The sequence below is a fragment of the Saccostrea echinata genome, unplaced genomic scaffold, assembly GCF_033153115.1.
Source record: "Saccostrea echinata isolate AGI-Se365-2 ecotype Australia unplaced genomic scaffold, CSIRO_AGI_Sech_v1 ptg000023l, whole genome shotgun sequence".
Classification (NCBI taxonomy): Eukaryota; Metazoa; Mollusca; class Bivalvia; order Ostreida; family Ostreidae; genus Saccostrea; species Saccostrea echinata.
The window spans coordinates 11,588,384-11,609,080 of NW_026889772.1; the positions used below are offsets into that span (position 1 = coordinate 11,588,384).

The 20,697-nt window shown below is 33.1% G+C and overlaps 1 protein-coding gene across 1 annotated transcript; it reads left to right on the forward strand.

Annotated features, from left to right (window-relative positions):
• Nucleotides 1–212: 212 nt before the first annotated feature.
• Nucleotides 213–19,969, forward strand: LOC133191194 (cilia- and flagella-associated protein 410-like). Its single transcript, XM_061326925.1, has 6 exons — nt 213–326; nt 3,759–3,824; nt 4,113–4,336; nt 16,360–16,657; nt 17,704–17,794; nt 19,095–19,969. Exons 1-6 carry the CDS (start codon nt 235–237, stop codon nt 19,200–19,202), a joined length of 879 nt encoding a protein of 292 aa, XP_061182909.1. The 5' UTR covers nt 213–234; the 3' UTR covers nt 19,203–19,969.
• Nucleotides 19,970–20,697: the final 728 nt, after the last annotated feature.

The window sequence follows — 20,697 nt, forward strand, 5'->3', positions numbered from 1 at the left end:
GAGATACTTTACTCTAAATAATAAATTCACAAATTGAAATGATTTTTATAGATCTGAAGCTATAGGCTTTCTGCACGCTATGTTCACCCATCTCCTTATATGTCAGAGATAGATGACTGAATAGTAAACTGGGGAACGAGTTACTAAAAAATATGAATCGATACCTCGAACAAGTTAATAAATACCATCTTACTTCCGGTGAAAGAAAAACGAATTTATGATCAAGGGATCAACATGGAATACGAGGAAGAAAAGTTAACAGAAGGTCTTGTATTGGCTCGAACTCGAGCTGTAGATCTAGATGGCGTCAAAAAGTTAAATTTCTGGTAAAATGATTTTTAATTAGAGAATTTTGATTTTAATATGTTGACGGTGCGACCGTTAGGGCGAACGCAGATTCACCTTTTCAGTGCATTATTTACTATTTAGAACCGTCTCTTCAAACCGCACGTGATATTTGGTGCGTCTAGATACTCTGACGTCACATGACGTCGTATATAAGTTGCATTACCAAACCGAAGCCTGAACAGTGCTCATTTTGAAGACGAAAGTTTTATTTACTATTTATCTGCAACATATTCATTGAATCAAGGCGAGTTTATTTTTTGTTGAACTTTTATTGTTATTCTCGCGAGAACGTAGCTTAAACAAGTGAAGCAGAAATTACTGCGGAAAAAAAATCATTTGGATCACTGTGTAAGTCCGAATTTTCTCTTCGCCCAGGCGTTGTCGTTAGAGCTCGCAGTGCGAGCGGCACTTTGCGCTGGCTATAATTGATATCTGCAGAATAATGATCTTGCTGCCGATGAATGACAAAACAATGTTTCACATGACAATTGACAGGTAGTCTCGAGAGTGCAAAATATACTCTCTCAGTATAGGATCACAATATCAGTGTTGGGCACGATTACTGAAAAATGTAATCGATTAATAATCGATTACTTAGAGGAATTTTGTGTAATCGATTATTAATAGATTACACTCATTTTTGTCCTGTAATTGATTGTAATCGATTACTTTGGAAGATGTAATCAAATAATTATCGATTACTTCCAAGTTTTTATCCCTTCAAATATCAAAGCAATATTTAAATGGTAATGTTGATGATATCCACTGAAGTTTGAATGTGTTCCTGCAGTTTCAGTGCAGATTCTTTTAAGGTTTTATTCTGGCTAACATTCTCACTAAATGCCCAAATGAGGGATTCTCTACCATGGAAAGTGGAGACATGATTCCAACAATAAAATATGCCAAGGAATTAATTATTCCTTTCAACCTTGGATCTGAACCTCCATATTCAGATTTGACTTGTTGCAAAAATTATTTATATTATTTTATTGTGAATAACTTCATTAGAAGTATTTGGGCTGCCCGTATGTTGACAGTACACATTAAGCATTCTTGTACATGTCTTCTTTAAAAAAATAAGTAAATTAGAACTCTTAGTAATAAACATGTAAATTAAATGTGTCTTTAAGTAATTAAACTAATAGCACAATTTCATTCTGCATTGAAGTAAATGTTTTGAGAGCTATTAATTGTTTTAATAATATTGTTTGTCTTCAATGGAACTATGAATTATAAAAGTTAAACACTAGGTAGTTCACAGTTTACACCTCATTATCTGCAAGTCAGGGATGTCTCAGTCAATTAATTAGCCAATTAAGATAAGCAAACACAGTGACATTTACTCCCTCTCTTACAGACACTTATAACCTCTCACTGATATAAAAGCAGCCTTACAATTTTGAATGAAAACATGAGAATGATTTTGCAAATTTTAAAGTTACCAAAACACAAGTTTGAAGTTGTTTAAACATTTTCAGATATGAATAAGTATTCCCATCTTCTTTTTTTCAAGTACAATGTAGTTTATTTACCAAATTATTTATATTTAATACAGCACTTAAATCTGTTTTTGCTATTTATAATTTTCTATTACAAGACAAAGTTTTTCAATATTTGAAATATGAAAAAGGACATGCAGCAAGAGGACAGTGGGTCAAATGTAAAATGCATACAAAAAATCTATATATTTTATTAATAAATGGTTGAAATACACTTCTGAATTATTTAATACTAGACCAGTATGTCTATAATGCAAGTTTTATTGAGAACATTATTAAACTTATGATAATAAAAGTTAGGAAATCCAAACATTACACTAGATGGTTTATATTTGATATTTATGTGTGATGTACCATGTGTACTGAAAGGAAATAATTCTCCAAAATAACATCCATTTATGTATAAAAAAATCAAAAGTAATCGAAAAAGTAATTATAATTACATTGAAAATTTTAGCTGTAACCGATTAAATTACGATTACAAGTAATCGAAAATCTCTTCGATTACAGATTACTGTCGATTACTTGAAAATAAGTAATCATTACAATCGTTTACAATTACTCGATTACCATTACCCCATCCCTGCACAACATAACATGCCATTTTGATTGTCAAAGTAGTACAAAACAAATCGGAGAATTATATAAAGGCTCTGGCATTCAATATTGTGTGACAAATATTGCACATTCACATAAAAAATTAATAATATGTTGAGGGTGCCACTGTTGGAGCAAAAACAGTATTAACTGGATACCTATTTAGTTTTCATTTAGATCCACAACTTCAAAACGTAAACTTTAGACTGTAACATTATGATGTCAAATGTTAGTTGCATTTCCGTAACAAAGTCTAAAAAGGGCAAATATTGCATAAGGAGTATGTAATCTACTGTATTTATCTGCAATTTCCAGCAAAGAAAAAGTGAGTTACATATTTAGTTGTGACTTTTCTTTGGTACATGTACTGCAAAATATGAGCTAAAGAACAGTACCACAGAATGACAGATATGGAAAAACAGTCTATATGCAGTGCATTGTGGGTCCAGAGGTTACTGCGAAAAAAAAATCATTTGAATTAATGTGTGATTTTTTCCTGCCAAGGCAGTGCCTTAAGAGCTTGCTATGCACGTTAAAATAATGGCTGCAAAATTTCGTCTCCATAAACCCCCACCAAAATGTTTAATCCTCTCCCATTCTGGCCATGGTTGAATGAGAAAAAAAATACTTCATAGCTCATTAAAATTTGTTATAGTTGCAAGTAAAGCATTATTGGTAATTGACCTATGACGTGACCTTTCAGTAGCCAATCACATTTTATGTGACATTTATTGTATATTGGTTGATTTCCATTGACACATTCAAAGTAAATCAAAATATTCAGTTCTTTCTTAGGCACATGTAGGATGTTTTACAATTAATCTGCAGACATTATTTAGCTATTGTTATGGAATTTTCTGATATTCTAACTACAGTTGCACTTATTTATGTCAGATGTTGATATTCTGAATAGTAAAGTATCCCAAATTTTGTGATTTAATTTTTTTTTCCTGCCATGTTTGATATATCAAGGTTAGACGGTGATTTCTTTTTGTCTCAAACGGAAATTACAGAATTAAATCCATTAGCAAAATTCTACATGCAAGAGGCTTATTAGTTACAATGATCTTCAAAAGTCTGTGAACTAAAAACTGATGATAAACATGTTTTTTGAAAATATTACTTTTACCCCTTTAATACAAACAATACATTTACAAATGGAGATGTAGATATATGAAATGTTTAAATCAATGTAGAAAAGATACTGATTACATAGTTTTATTGTTTGTGAAGAAAGATTAATTTTAAAAGCAAATGCTTACTCTGTCTTTGCATATATAAGAAGTATAGATTTTGAATGTTTTGGATTTACAGGGGATCAGAAATCAGTGATATTAGTGTCGTGAGAAGTATGCCAAATCTAGAAGTTTGCAGTGTAAGGTGAGTTTAATGTGTAGAAGAATACACATTTTTTTTTTTACAATAAAGGCCAACCTGTTAATTGTACATGTACATACAAAAGTGGAGATATAAGTAGCATACAGCAGATCAAGGATTGTCAACTGGATTTTTGTTCATGATATTATAACATTTATTTATATATGAGATTAAAAAAAGGTCAATGATAGGCTATGTTCAAAGTTTGCAAAAAAAAATTTTTTGAATTATTTAAAGAATGGATATACATCATTCTTATTAAAGCATGATATCCTTATTATTTCATTACAGTGTAAACAGCATAACGACATTAGCTGATTTTGCAAGATGTAAACAACTAACTGAGTTGTACATAAGAAAAAACAAAATAGAGGACTTATCTGAAATATATTACTTAAAAAACTTACCCCGTCTGAGGAATCTGTGGTTAGCTGACAACCCTTGTGCTGAAAGGAAAAATTACAGACAAACGGTTCTACGCACCCTCCCCAATCTACAGAAACTGGATAATGTTGGTATGATGGATTATCTCAAAATTGTTATATGTACATATATATCTGAAATATAAAATCGAAATTAAATAAATTGGCACAAATAACTTTTAAGTAAGAATTTTATCACAATTTACCTATTAACTGATTACTTTTTGATCTTATTTGACCAGGATTTATATTTAGCTGTTTACAGTGCACTAATTCATGACTACGACAAATTATAAATTCATAAATTCAAATGCACAGAAAATGTGGATAGATACTGCAAATTATATTACATGTATTGTAAAGTGTACCGGTAAATGTAAAAAAAATAAACCCCACTAATTTTCCATGGTACTTATCTGTTTATAAGCGAAAGGTGTGAGAAAGTGTTAATATATATATTTATTGGGATAATACTTTGAAAATCCTCAAATCTATATATAATGGATAAATTTGTAGTAAGAAAGGAGGAATGAGTAAAGAAACTAGCAGACTAATTGTTCTCGAACAATTAGAGGTCTTTCCACCTTCTTTAAATTTCATATATTTTTCAGATTTTACTCTCTAAAGTTAATTTTTATACAAAAAAAATCCATAAATGGCTTGAAAGATAGAAAAAATGAAAAATTTGAAAATTTTGAAATGACCTTGACCTTTGACCATCAACTCATATAAGGGGTCATCGGATACTTTCGCACTGAATAGATTGAAGTTGTGTCTAAAGACCCTGAAGACATTAGTGGAGGTTTTGTGTCTCTACAGTTTACGGTTTCGGAGGAGTAACGATAACAAGGTTTTCAGTAAAAGGGGCAATAACTTTCAAAGGGGTAAATTTCAGGGGACAAGCATGAAATCTTTGAAATAGTTTTAAGAGGACATATTAATGATGCAAAGGTATTTAGTATATGTTGAAAGACAAAAGAGATATAAAAAGAGCTTAATTTCTCACATTTTGAATGACCTTGACCTTTGACCTTTGCATATATTTTAAGGTCAAAGGTCAATGAATCTTATGCAGTTGGACCCATGTCTCTACGACTTATCGTTTTGAACATTTTTAATTATTCGTAAACATCAAAAACTTTCAGGGGCAATAATTCATAAAAGGGGTCGACGAATACTTTCGCAATGAAAAGATTGAAGAGTCTCCTCAATTAGTCGAAGACATTGGTGAAGGTTCCGTACCTCTACGGTTTACGGTTTTGAAGGAGTAGCGATAACAAGGTTTTATTGCGAAAGGGGTTGTAACTCCTTAAGAGGTCAAAGTTCATATACGCAGGGTCAACTGCAAAAATCTTTTACGAAGTACATTCTTATGGACAATAAATCTTTTCGATAACTTTTGAAACAAAAAACCATTCGGCGGAAAAATAATAAAAATAATAATAATAATAACTAGTAGACTAATTGTTCTCGAACAATTAGAGGTCTTTCCACCTTCTTTAAATTTCGTATATTTTTCATATTCTACTCTCTGAAGTTAATTTTTATACAAAAAGATTCCATAAATGGCTTGAAAGATAGAAAAAATGAAAATTTTAAAAATTTTGAAATGACTTTGACCTTTGACCTTGAACAAATATTCAAGGTCAAAGGTCAAGGGTCACATTGCACTTGACCCCATGCTTCTATGACTTTTAGTTTTAAAGTTATAAGGTTTAATAGTAAGCGCAAAAACTTTAAAGGGCAATAACTCATATAAGGGGTCATCAGATACTTTCGCACTGATAGATTGAAGTTGTGTCTAAAGACCCTGAAGACATTAGTAAAGGTTTTGTGTCTCTATGGTTTACGGTTTCGGAGGAGTAGCGATAACAAGGTTTTCAATGAAAGGGGCAATAACTTTTAAAGGGGTAAATATTAGGGGACAAGTGTGAAATATTTGAAATAGTTTCAAGAGGACATATTAATGATGCAAAGATACTTAGTATATGTTGAAAGACAAAAGAGATATAAAAAGAGCTTAATTTCTCATATTTTAAATGACCTTGACCTTTGACCTTGACAGAAATCTCAAGGTCTGAGGTCAAAGAATCTTATCCAGTTGGTTTCATGTCTCTACGACTTATCATTTTGAAAAAAAATTATTTTTTGTAAACTTCAAAAACTTTCAGGGGCAATAACTCATAAAAGGGGTCCATGAATACTTTCGCAATGAAAGGATTGAAGAGTCCCCTCAATTAGTTGAAGACATTGGTGAAGGTTCTGTACCTCTACGGTTTACGGTTTTGAAGGAGTAGCGATAACAAGCTTTTATTGCGAAAGGGGTTGTAACTCCTTAAGAGGTCAAAGTTCATATACGCAGGGTCAACTGCAAAAATCTTTTATGAAGTACATTCTTATGGACCATAAATCTTTTCGATAACTTTTGAAACAAAAAACCATTCGGCGGAAAAATAATAAAAATAATAATAACTAGGAGACTAATTGTTCAGAGAACAATTAGAGGCCTTTCCACCTTTTTAAGTGTTTCCATGTCATTTGGGCTGAAAAAAAGGAGAAAAATGCAAAAAATGAAAAAAAAAAGAAAAAAAAAGAAAATGCTCCTCCAGCTGGGATCGAACTCAAAACCCTTGGGTTGAAAGGCAGGTGCGCTAACCATTCGGCCACGCATTCCGATAACACACATAAGTTAATTGTTTCAGAGTATAAAAGAAATGCAAGCGTATTTTTAGAATCGGTAGGGGAAGAAAGAAGTTCCGTAAAAGGAAATAGTTCCTGAATTTGCAAGCAGTATATTAAATAATAAGGGACGGACTGCGTAAGAAAACATTAACACTGTTCCCTAATGAAAATGTATTAATGGACTGTAGCCCGATTCATCGATATTGTGAGCATGCTGATTTTTTTTGTAAATAGCTTTGTTGTAAGCTTAAAAGATCGGGTTCGGATTTTAACATTTCTGACTGAATATCCTGAAATAACTATGAAACATTTAAATAAGCATTTCTTTGGGTTAAATTAAATATGTGTATCACAAATTAAACTCCCAACATGCATTTTTAGAAGGGAAACACGACAATGAAAGCGAGAATTGTTTTTAATCTACCGAAAATCGCTATTTCTGGAAACTGATTAATTCTAAATAAAAATCAAATAAATTCCAAATGTAAAAGAAAGAGAGAATGCTTGGTATTAAAATGTCGTATCATATCAGGAGAATCGAATGCTGCTAACGACATCTGAAGAAATAGCCGATAAAAGGTTTAGATCATTTCTTCGTTCACCTGCACTTTAATTACAAACACAACAGAACTTGTAGTTTTTGCCGTGAAACTTCAAGACTTCTATAAACTTATAGGACTCACCGTAAAACTCTCCAGAAACTTTCTCTGAGGTCTATACTACAATTGTACCAAATATGGTGTCGATCCGAGGTCTGGTTTGAATTTGACAGAAATATTCTACGTTGTTGTTGATGTGATTTTTTTTTTTTTTTTTAAGAAGGGGGGGGGGTAGGTTAATTATTTATTTTATGCCTCTTTTAAACTAAGAATTGTAACTACTTCCAATTCCTTAAGCCTGATTGTGACCTTGGGTCAAGGTCAAAGGTCAAGGTCATTAAAAAAAAAAAAACAACAACAACAACAAAACCCCCCAAGAAATCTTTACTTTCTGTCTTTTTACCAGATACTGGAGCTGGATGCATGTCCTAGCTTTTCTATTTGACCCAAGGTCAAAGGTCAAGGTCAAAGTTCAAGGTCATTTGGTGAATTGCTATATTTTACACATATATAAAGGATTTCTTATGTTTTTAAATGACCTTGACCTTTGACCTTGACCTATATTTCAAGGTCAAAGGTCGAACATGCCCATGCAGTTGATCCCATGTCTCTAGGATACACCGTTTTAAAAAAAAAGTTCATTAAATGTAAGCAGCGTAAACTTTCAGGGGCAGTAACTCATACAAGGGACCAAAGAATGCTTTCGCAATGATAGAATGAAGAGAGTACTAAATGAGTCGAAGACACTGATGAAGGTTTGGAATCTCTACGGTTTACGGTTTCGGAGGAGTAGCGATAACAAGGTTTTTTTGCACAAGGGGTGACAACTTTTGAATGGGTCAAGCTCGGGGGACAAGAATGAAATCTTTGAAATAGTTTTAGAAGGACATATTACAGATGCAAAGATATTCAGTATATGTTGAAAGACAAAAGAGATATTAAAAAAGCTAATTTTCTCATATTTTGAATGACCTTGACCTTTGACCTTCACAAAAATTTCAAGGTCAGAGGTCACAAAATCTATTGCAGTTGGTCCCATGTCTTTACGACTTATCGTTTAGAGAATTTTGTCATTATTCGTAAACTTCAAAAACTCTCAGGGGCAGTAATTCATTAAAGGGCTCGACAAATCGTTTCGCATTGAAAAGTCCTCTCAAGTAGTCGAAAACATTGGTGAAGGTTCTGTATCTCTACGGTTTATGGTTTCGAAGGAGTAGCGATAACAGGCTATTCTTGCGAAAGGGGCAATAACTTCGTAAGAGGTCATGGGTCAAACACGGGGGGTCGTTTTTCGAAATAACTTTTAATATCCAGTATCATGAACTGTAAAGTTTTTCGATAAGTCTTGCGGTTTCAAAAGTCCTGGTGAGAAATAAAATAATAATAAACATAAGCATTTCAAGAGGTCTTTCCACAGAAAGGTGGAAAGACCTAATAAAACACTAGGAGACTAATTGTTCAGAGAACAATTAGAGGCCTTTCCACCTTTTTAAGTGTTTCCATGTCATTTGGGCTGAAAAAAAGGAGAAAAATGCAAAAAATGAAAAAAAAAAAGAAAAAAAAAGAAAATGCTCCTCCAGCTGGGATCGAACTCAAAACCCTTGGGTTGAAAGGCAGGTGCGCTAACCATTCGGCCACGCATTCCGATAACACACATAAGTTAATTGTTTCAGAGTATAAAAGAAATGCAAGCGTATTTTTAGAATCGGTAGGGGAAGAAAGAAGTTCCGTAAAAGGAAATAGTTCCTGAATTTGCAAGCAGTATATTAAATAATAAGGGACGGACTGCGTAAGAAAACATTAACACTGTTCCCTAATGAAAATGTATTAATGGACTGTAGCCCGATTCATCGATATTGTGAGCATGCTGATTTTTTTTGTAAATAGCTTTGTTGTAAGCTTAAAAGATCGGGTTCGGATTTTAACATTTCTGACTGAATATCCTGAAATAACTATGAAACATTTAAATAAGCATTTCTTTGGGTTAAATTAAATATGTGTATCACAAATTAAACTCCCAACATGCATTTTTAGAAGGGAAACACGACAATGAAAGCGAGAATTGTTTTTAATCTACCGAAAATCGCTATTTCTGGAAACTGATTAATTCTAAATAAAAATCAAATAAATTCCAAATGTAAAAGAAAGAGAGAATGCTTGGTATTAAAATGTCGTATCATATCAGGAGAATCGAATGCTGCTAACGACATCTGAAGAAATAGCCGATAAAAGGTTTAGATCATTTCTTCGTTCACCTGCACTTTAATTACAAACACAACAGAACTTGTAGTTTTTGCCGTGAAACTTCAAGACTTCTATAAACTTATAGGACTCACCGTAAAACTCTCCAGAAACTTTCTCTGAGGTCTATACTACAATTGTACCAAATATGGTGTCGATCCGAGGTCTGGTTTGAATTTGACAGAAATATTCTACGTTGTTGTTGATGTGATTTTTTTTTTTTTTTTAAGAAGGGGGGGGGTAGGTTAATTATTTATTTTATGCCTCTTTTAAACTAAGAATTGTAACTACTTCCAATTCCTTAAGCCTGATTGTGACCTTGGGTCAAGGTCAAAGGTCAAGGTCATTCAAAAAAAAAAAACAACAACAACAACAAAACCCCCCAAGAAATCTTTACTTTCTGTCTTTTTACCAGATACTGGAGCTGGATGCATGTCCTAGCTTTTCTATTTGACCCAAGGTCAAAGGTCAAGGTCAAAGTTCAAGGTCATTTGGTGAATTGCTATATTTTACACATATATAAAGGATTTCTTATGTTTTTAAATGACCTTGACCTTTGACCTTGACCTATATTTCAAGGTCAAAGGTCGAACATGCCCATGCAGTTGATCCCATGTCTCTAGGATACACCGTTTTAAAAAAAAAGTTCATTAAATGTAAGCAGCGTAAACTTTCAGGGGCAGTAACTCATACAAGGGACCAAAGAATGCTTTCGCAATGATAGAATGAAGAGAGTACTAAATGAGTCGAAGACACTGATGAAGGTTTGGAATCTCTACGGTTTACGGTTTCGGAGGAGTAGCGATAACAAGGTTTTTTTGCACAAGGGGTGACAACTTTTGAATGGGTCAAGCTCGGGGGACAAGAATGAAATCTTTGAAATAGTTTTAGAAGGACATATTACAGATGCAAAGATATTCAGTATATGTTGAAAGACAAAAGAGATATTAAAAAAGCTAATTTTCTCATATTTTGAATGACCTTGACCTTTGACCTTCACAAAAATTTCAAGGTCAGAGGTCACAAAATCTATTGCAGTTGGTCCCATGTCTTTACGACTTATCGTTTAGAGAATTTTGTCATTATTCGTAAACTTCAAAAACTCTCAGGGGCAGTAATTCATTAAAGGGCTCGACAAATCGTTTCGCATTGAAAAGTCCTCTCAAGTAGTCGAAAACATTGGTGAAGGTTCTGTATCTCTACGGTTTATGGTTTCGAAGGAGTAGCGATAACAGGCTATTCTTGCGAAAGGGGCAATAACTTCGTAAGAGGTCATGGGTCAAACACGGGGGGTCGTTTTTCGAAATAACTTTTAATATCCAGTATCATGAACTGTAAAGTTTTTCGATAAGTCTTGCGGTTTCAAAAGTCCTGGTGAGAAATAAAATAATAATAAACATAAGCATTTCAAGAGGTCTTTCCACAGAAAGGTGGAAAGACCTAATAAAACACTAGGAGACTAATTGTTCAGAGAACAATTAGAGGCCTTTCCACCTTTTTAAGTGTTTCCATGTCATTTGGGCTGAAAAAAAGGAGAAAAATGCAAAAAATGAAAAAAAAAAAAAGAAAAAAAAAGAAAATGCTCCTCCAGCTGGGATCGAACTCAAAACCCTTGGGTTGAAAGGCAGGTGCGCTAACCATTCGGCCACGCATTCCGATAACACACATAAGTTAATTGTTTCAGAGTATAAAAGAAATGCAAGCGTATTTTTAGAATCGGTAGGGGAAGAAAGAAGTTCCGTAAAAGGAAATAGTTCCTGAATTTGCAAGCAGTATATTAAATAATAAGGGACGGACTGCGTAAGAAAACATTAACACTGTTCCCTAATGAAAATGTATTAATGGACTGTAGCCCGATTCATCGATATTGTGAGCATGCTGATTTTTTTTGTAAATAGCTTTGTTGTAAGCTTAAAAGATCGGGTTCGGATTTTAACATTTCTGACTGAATATCCTGAAATAACTATGAAACATTTAAATAAGCATTTCTTTGGGTTAAATTAAATATGTGTATCACAAATTAAACTCCCAACATGCATTTTTAGAAGGGAAACACGACAATGAAAGCGAGAATTGTTTTTAATCTACCGAAAATCGCTATTTCTGGAAACTGATTAATTCTAAATAAAAATCAAATAAATTCCAAATGTAAAAGAAAGAGAGAATGCTTGGTATTAAAATGTCGTATCATATCAGGAGAATCGAATGCTGCTAACGACATCTGAAGAAATAGCCGATAAAAGGTTTAGATCATTTCTTCGTTCACCTGCACTTTAATTACAAACACAACAGAACTTGTAGTTTTTGCCGTGAAACTTCAAGACTTCTATAAACTTATAGGACTCACCGTAAAACTCTCCAGAAACTTTCTCTGAGGTCTATACTACAATTGTACCAAATATGGTGTCGATCCGAGGTCTGGTTTGAATTTGACAGAAATATTCTACGTTGTTGTTGATGTGATTTTTTTTTTTTTTTTTTTTAAGAAGGGGGGGGGGTAGGTTAATTATTTATTTTATGCCTCTTTTAAACTAAGAATTGTAACTACTTCCAATTCCTTAAGCCTGATTGTGACCTTGGGTCAAGGTCAAAGGTCAAGGTCATTCAAAAAAAAAAAAAACAACAACAACAACAAAACCCCCCAAGAAATCTTTACTTTCTGTCTTTTTACCAGATACTGGAGCTGGATGCATGTCCTAGCTTTTCTATTTGACCCAAGGTCAAAGGTCAAGGTCAAAGTTCAAGGTCATTTGGTGAATTGCTATATTTTACACATATATAAAGGATTTATGTTTTTAAATGACCTTGACCTTTGACCTTGACCTATATTTCAAGGTCAAAGGTCGAACATGCCCATGCAGTTGATCCCATGTCTCTAGGATACACCGTTTTAAAAAAAAAGTTCATTAAATGTAAGCAGCGTAAACTTTCAGGGGCAGTAACTCATACAAGGGACCAAAGAATGCTTTCGCAATGATAGAATGAAGAGAGTACTAAATGAGTCGAAGACACTGATGAAGGTTTGGAATCTCTACGGTTTACGGTTTCGGAGGAGTAGCGATAACAAGGTTTTTTTGCACAAGGGGTGACAACTTTTGAATGGGTCAAGCTCGGGGGACAAGAATGAAATCTTTGAAATAGTTTTAGAAGGACATATTACAGATGCAAAGATATTCAGTATATGTTGAAAGACAAAAGAGATATTAAAAAAGCTAATTTTCTCATATTTTGAATGACCTTGACCTTTGACCTTCACAAAAATTTCAAGGTCAGAGGTCACAAAATCTATTGCAGTTGGTCCCATGTCTTTACGACTTATCGTTTAGAGAATTTTGTCATTATTCGTAAACTTCAAAAACTCTCAGGGGCAGTAATTCATTAAAGGGCTCGACAAATCGTTTCGCATTGAAAAGTCCTCTCAAGTAGTCGAAAACATTGGTGAAGGTTCTGTATCTCTACGGTTTATGGTTTCGAAGGAGTAGCGATAACAGGCTATTCTTGCGAAAGGGGCAATAACTTCGTAAGAGGTCATGGGTCAAACACGGGGGGTCGTTTTTCGAAATAACTTTTAATATCCAGTATCATGAACTGTAAAGTTTTTCGATAAGTCTTGCGGTTTCAAAAGTCCTGGTGAGAAATAAAATAATAATAAACATAAGCATTTCAAGAGGTCTTTCCACAGAAAGGTGGAAAGACCTAATAATAATAATAATAAACAGAACAATTTCAATAGGTCTTTCCACAGAAAGGTGGAAAGACCTAACTAGTAGACTAATTGTTCTCGAACAATTAGAGGTCTTTCCACCTTCTTTAAATTTCATATATTCTTCACATTTAACTCTCTACTGCTTATTTTTATACAAAAGAAACCAGAAATGGTTTGAGAGAGGGAAAAAATGAAAATTTTAAAATTTTTGAAATGACCTTGACCTTTGACCTTGAACAAATATTCAAGGTCAAAGGTCAAGGGTCACATTGCACTTAACCCCATGCTTCTACGACTTTAACTTTTAAAGTTATAAGGTTTACTAGTAAGCGCAAAGACGTTAAAGGGCGATAACTCATATAAGGGGTCACCGGATACTTTCGCACTGAATAGATTAAAGTTGTGCCTAAAGACCCTGAATACATTAGTGAAGGTTTTGAGTCTCTGCGGTTTACGGTTTCGGAGGAGTGGCGATAACAAGGTTTTTCGCACAAGGGGCAATAACTTTTAAAAGGTTTATGCTTAGGGGACAAGATTGAAATCTTTGAAATAGTTTTAAAAGTACATATAAAAGATGCAAAGATAAACTGTATATGTTGAAAGACAAAAAAGCTCTAAAAAGAGCTTTATTTCTCATATTTGGAGTGACCTTGACCTTTGACCTTGACATAATCTTCAAGGTCTAGGGTTAAAGAATCTAATGCAGTTGGTTTCATGTCTCTACAACTTATCATTTTGAAAATTTTTCATTATTTGTAAACTGCAAAAACTTTCAGGGGCAATAACTCATAAAAGGGCTCAACAAATCCTTTTGTAATGAATAGATTGAAAAGTCTTCTCAATTAGTCGAAGACATTGGTGAAGGTTTCGTAACTCTACGGTTTACGGTTTCGGAGGAGTAGCGATAACAAGGTTTTTCGCACAAGGGGCAATAACTTTTAAAAGGTTTATGCTTAGGGGACAAGATTGAAATCTTTGAAATAGTTTTAAAAGTACATATAAAAGATGCAAAGATAAACTGTATATGTTGAAAGACAAAAAAGCTCTAAAAAGAGCTTTATTTCTCATATTTGGAGTGACCTTGACCTTTGACCTTGACATAATCTTCAAGGTCTAGGGTTAAAGAATCTAATGCAGTTGGTTTCATGTCTCTACGACTTATCGTTTTGAAAATTTTTCATTATTTGTAAACTTCAAAAACTTTCAGGGGCAATAACTCATAAAAGGGCTCAACAAATCCTTTCATAATGAATAGATTGAAAAGTCTTCTCAATTAGTCGAAGACATTGGTGAAGGTTTCGTAACTCTACGGTTTACGGTTTTGGAGGAGTAGCGATAACAAGGTTTCTAGTGAAAGGGGCAATAACTGCGAAAGGGGTCATAGGTTATACGCGTTGGGTCAAATTTGTTCATAACTTTTTATGACCTTTACGATGAACAAAAAGTCTTTTCGATAAATGTCGAAACAAAAAATCAGCGGAAGAAAAATAATAAGAAGAAGAATAAGAAGAAGAATAATAATAACTAGTAGACTAATTGTTCTCGAACAATTGGAGGTCTTTCCACCTTCTTTAAATTTCTTTAATCTTTATATTTTACTCTCTAAAGTTAATCTTTATACAAAAAGAATCCATAAATGGCTTGAAAGATAGAAAAAATGAAAATTTTAAAAATTTTGAAATGACCTTGACTTTTGACCTTGAATAAATATTCAGGTCAAAGGTCAAGGGTCACATTGCACTTGACCCCATGCTTTTACGACTCTTAGTTTTAAAGTTATAAGGTTTAATAGTAAGCGCAAAGACGTTAAAGGGCGATAACCCAAATAAGGGGTTATCGGATACTTTTGCACTGAATAGATTGAAGTTGTGTCTAAAGACCCTGAAGACATTAGTGAAGGATTGATGTCTCTACGGTCTACGGTTTCAGAGGAGTAGTGATAACAAGGTTTTTTGCACAAGGGGCAATAACTTTCAAAAGGGTTAAACTTAGGGAACAAGAATGAAATATTGTAAATAGTTTTAAGAGTACATATCAGTAATGTAACAATAGATAATAAATCTTTAAGGACAAAAGAGCTATAGAAGGAAATATATTTTTCATATATGGAATGACCTTGACCTTTGACCTTCATATAAATTTCAAGGTCAAAAGTCAAAGAATCAAATGCAGTTGGTTCCTTGTCTCTACGACTTATCGTTTTGAAATTTTTTGATTATTTGTAAACTTCAAAAACTTGCAGGGGCAGTAACTCATTGAAGGGGTCAACGAATAGTTTCGCAATGAAAAGATTGAAGAGTCCCCTCAATTAGTCGAAGACATTGGTGAAGGTTCCGTACCTCTATGGTTTAAGGTTTCAAATGAGTAGCGATAACAAGCTTTACGGTGAAAGGGGCAATAACCGCATAAGAGGTCAAAGTTCAAACATGGGGGGTCGTTTTTCGGAATAACTTTTTATATCCAGTATCACGAACTATAAATTTTTTTGATAAGTTTTGCGGTTTCAAAAGTCCTGGTGAGAAATAAAATAATAATAAACATAAGCATTTCAAGAGGTTTTTCCACAGAAAGGTGGAAAGACCTAATAATAAACAGAAGAAAATCAATAGGTCTTTCCACAGAAAGGTGGAAAGACCTAATAAACAGAACAATTTCAATAGGTCTTTCCACAGAAAGGTGGAAAGACCTAATAATAAACAGAACAATTTCAATAGGTCTTTCCACAGAAAGGTGGAAAGACCTGAATATATGACTGGACCAGAAATTGAATCTGGGACCCCTGTATCACTGGTCAGGTGCCCTACCACTTAGCTACCCTGGCCAATATCCATGGTCTATATATAGTATAAACTTCTACAAATTCATTTGCTTTTATATATTCTGTCTAGTTGTCACAGAAGAGGATAAAAAGGAAGCAGAAGAAAACGGAGAAATATTAACCCCTCCTGAAGATTTTGAAGAAGTGTTGAATGAAGATGATCAGAATCTACCAGAAAACGGCGAGCAAGAAACAGTTGAAAGTGAAAAAAATGATGAATCTCCCAAGGAAGATAACTCTCCACAAGTAGACAAACAGACAGATGCCAACTCAAAAGTCAAAACACCAGAACACAAACCGAAGACTTCCCCTGTAAAACCCAAACAGTCCATGTTGGATCCTGTCACTTTAACCTGGGAAGAAACAAAGTCAGTATCATTTTGAAAATATAGTAATTTACAGAAGATTTACAGAAATACTGGTTCCAGTTTAATTTCTTTTTTGCACCTGTTTTGTATTCAAGAACTATATTTAAAGGTTCAGTTTTTTTCTCTCAGAGTTTACATTTTAACTTATCATAATTTATGTGCTTGTGGGATCCTAGTGTTTCGGGATAAATCATTTTATTGATCTATTGTGCAAAAGCAACCAAATATTTGTTCCATTCCTAAGCGATTTACATGTATTTGAATAAAAATGTAATTTTTTTTTGATGGAAGTAACTGACACAGATATTACATGTCAAAATACTCATTAGTAGATTGGTGACTTTTCAATGATTATCAAATATTCTACTACAATTATTGAAAAGATCAAAGAGATGCTGAGGCCATTATTCTCCATTAAATCACAAATGTCATCAACAAATTATCAATAATTTAAAATCGGTTTTCTCTAATTTAGACTGCCTTCACAAGGAAAAGGATAGAGGTATATTTTGATTGTGACGCAAATTGGTGGGGGAAAAGTTACCCTGGGTTCGGGTTACATCGTACTTTTTCTAATCCTTGAAATACAAATGAACAAGGATAGCATTCAATTGTGACGTCATAAGACACTTATGAGGACGTAAAAATATAGCTTCTGCATTTCTCTATATAAAAGTTTCAATATTCACCATAGCAGAGCAGAAATACTGGTAATTCCCTCAGTCTCGAGATTTTGTTGGCAAATAAAAACCTCGCCCTTCAGGCTCGGTTTTTATTTGCCAACAAAATCTCTCGACTATCGGGGTATATTCTCCAACAATTCCTCCGACGCAGGAATAATTTCTTAAATAGACACTGATAAATATAACTGATTTTCTAGAATGACATTTATTTCCCTATACATTCAAAATGCTGAAAAAAACCTACCATGTATTGTAACGTATCTTCCAACAATTTATGACTTTTCAGTGTATATTCTGTGGTGGTATAAAGAACGTGAAAATCTGTCTGTTGGTATTAAAAATCATTTGTGTCTTATTTTCCAGCAAAATCAGAGAGGAGTTAGGCTTAAAACCCTTGCCATTTGAGAAAATCACAACGCCAAAACCTGTGCAGAAATCCAATGAGAAATCAAGGGTAAAGGTTATATATTGTAGATTGTTTATGTAGAGAGTGAAATACAAGTGCTTTTTTTTTTTTTTTTTAAAAACTTGTTTAAGCCTTAACTGTTTAAGGTAAGGGTTGTCCCAGAAAAATGCAAACTTTTGAAAATATTTTATAAATGACTTCATCAAAATTATTCGTTTTTTGCACATAGTTGGAAAATGATATTTTAGTCATTTTGACAGAATGTTATATGGAATAGTAATGTCATATGCATATGGAAACAGCTTTTAAAAGGTGTTAAATATCGGTGGTCGGCAGAACAGTTTTTCTGATTATTAAAAGTAACATTGCCAATGAAGTTTTTTTCTATAACCAGATTATACATGTATGGCAATTTAATATGATAAAATTTACATCCATAAAAATTATTACTGGTACTAGAGTACTAATGTAGGAAAATTCATTAGCTTGACATCGTAGATAAAAAGTATGTGATATAATATGCACAAACACTTTCCATTAGAAATTGTCAAAAATGGTGAGTTCAGACGATATGTGGTGCTGCCGGTGCACCTAATTATCATTCAGTGTTGTATTGAGTGGGGTAAGATTCCTGTCCATAAGGGAAAAGTAATGAAAATGATAGAAAGACACAAAAACATGACTTGGACACTGGTATACATACCTGGCAAAAGATGTTAAATGATAGCTGGACTGGTTATCAGATGGAAGAGGCGTTTGGTAGACCAACAAAAAGGACATCAAACTGAAGTCAGGAGATGGACGTTATACGTGGAGACTGCTGTTTAATTATGCAAGTAATTAGGTTTATGATCCTGGCTGATGTCTATTCAGAGAACCAATTCTTTTGAGGACTCTAGTATATAAGAGATGGATAACTTGGTAACTAAACAACAATCAAATGCAGTGTAGAATTTATGCTTCAACTGAATTTTTAAAGATGCACAATTGGTACACAAATTAACACTCACTACAAACCAGGTTTTGATTTAGTGTTGAGCTGACAGCAATTTTGGGAGACTCATTTAATTAGAGAAAATTGTTATTTATAGAGATATTTTATTCATATCTGTATGTAGCATTCCAAAAAATGTTGGTTATGGTGCATGCCAACTTTTAACTTTATAATACATGTATTAGTGAAACAATGTTCACATTCTTCTGGGACAATCTACTAGTTTTGTACAATTTTTCTAAATTGCGATAGACTTTGTATAGTAGAGATACTAGCTGAATTTGAACATTATTTGAACTTTCAGAATGCCCATGTTTTACAAGCTGTACTGATTTTAATATTATTAACTTTCAGAATGCCCATGTTTTACAAGCTGTGCTGATTTTAATACGGGAGTTAGACAGAGACAGTTTAGAGATTGTGAACAGTGCCACACAGAAAATGCTACACTCAGATATATAGCGCTCTATAAATTAGTCATGCTTTTACATTTTTTTTTCACAAAAACAATTTTATTAAGTTTTTGAATTATTTAAGCATTTATATTTAAAATCTTGCAATAAACAGAGGTTCCTAGACAGATGATGAAGGAAACTGGACCTTGCATAAACAAAATGAATGTGCGTAAAATGTGTATGTGTGGAGGAGACTTCTTATTTATTACCTTAAGTATATAAATAGATCACTTCTCAATGTGTGTCTTTGCAATATTTTGAATTTCGTGTGAATATTTTTGTTCGAGATATTTATATAGGAAAAATAAAAAAAAGATGTAAAAACCTTTCAGTAAATGTTTAAGGTATTACATGACTTGCCACAAAAAGTTTTATTAGTCTTCATGTTTAAAGGAGGGAAATGCATGAATGAAGAGTACTTGACATAAAATGACAGTCAACAGCTCGTTAGAGCTTGTGTTGTCTTTTAACTGCCATACTGATTTTAAATAAAGCTTAGCTTATCTTATGAAGCAAAGGAGTTCATTTATTTGCAATAATACGTCATTCACTCGAAATTTTGTTTATTTTGTCTTGTTTTTAAATTTTATCTAGATCACACCTGTATGTCTGTGAATTGAACCCACTGTAATTCTTAGTGATTTTCTGTTCAAGAAGTTCTGATTAATCACAGAAAAGTGAGGTTTTGCTCAAATATTTTAAAGTATTAGTGTTTTACATAGTGTAAACATTGTTTATTGAAATATTTTTTTCATCAAATCAATTCATCAATACTTAGCATTAAATATATATATATATATATATATATATATATATATATATATATATATTATATAAAATCCAAATTTAAATGAAAAACTCAAACTTTAATCCATAGCACTTTCGCCCCATGTGAGCTCATCAGTAGATTTGAGATTATGAACCTAAAGGTATATATTATACACCTATTTACTGGCTATGAGGACAATAGTAAGTTTATAGTCCCCCAAGACAGGAACTATTTCCCGAGGCACAGTCGAGGGAAATAGTTGCTGTCGAGGGGGACGGTAAACTTGCTTGTCCGAATATTCAGTAAATAGGTGTTTTATTATACCAAAGGCGGCTTTACTTTTGTTACATCACAAACCGGATACGTCACAATACCACAAACCAGATAGTTTTGAGATAAAAATAAGGGAAAAGGAATACTGCCGGTGAATAGTTTAATGACTATTTCACCATGGACACTATTCCACAGTAGGGGTTGTTTCGAAAAAATAGCAGGTTTATTTGTCATATTTTTATATAGAAAAAATTCACAGAGGTATAATAAATACTGATAAGCCCACATTGGACGAAAGCCCTATAGATTAAAGTTTGAGTTTTTCATTTAGATTTGTAATTTATTTTATACCAAGGACAAATATTTTATTGAATATATATATATATATATATATATATATATATATATATATATATATATATATATACACAATGTATATATATGGATTTGTATTGAACAT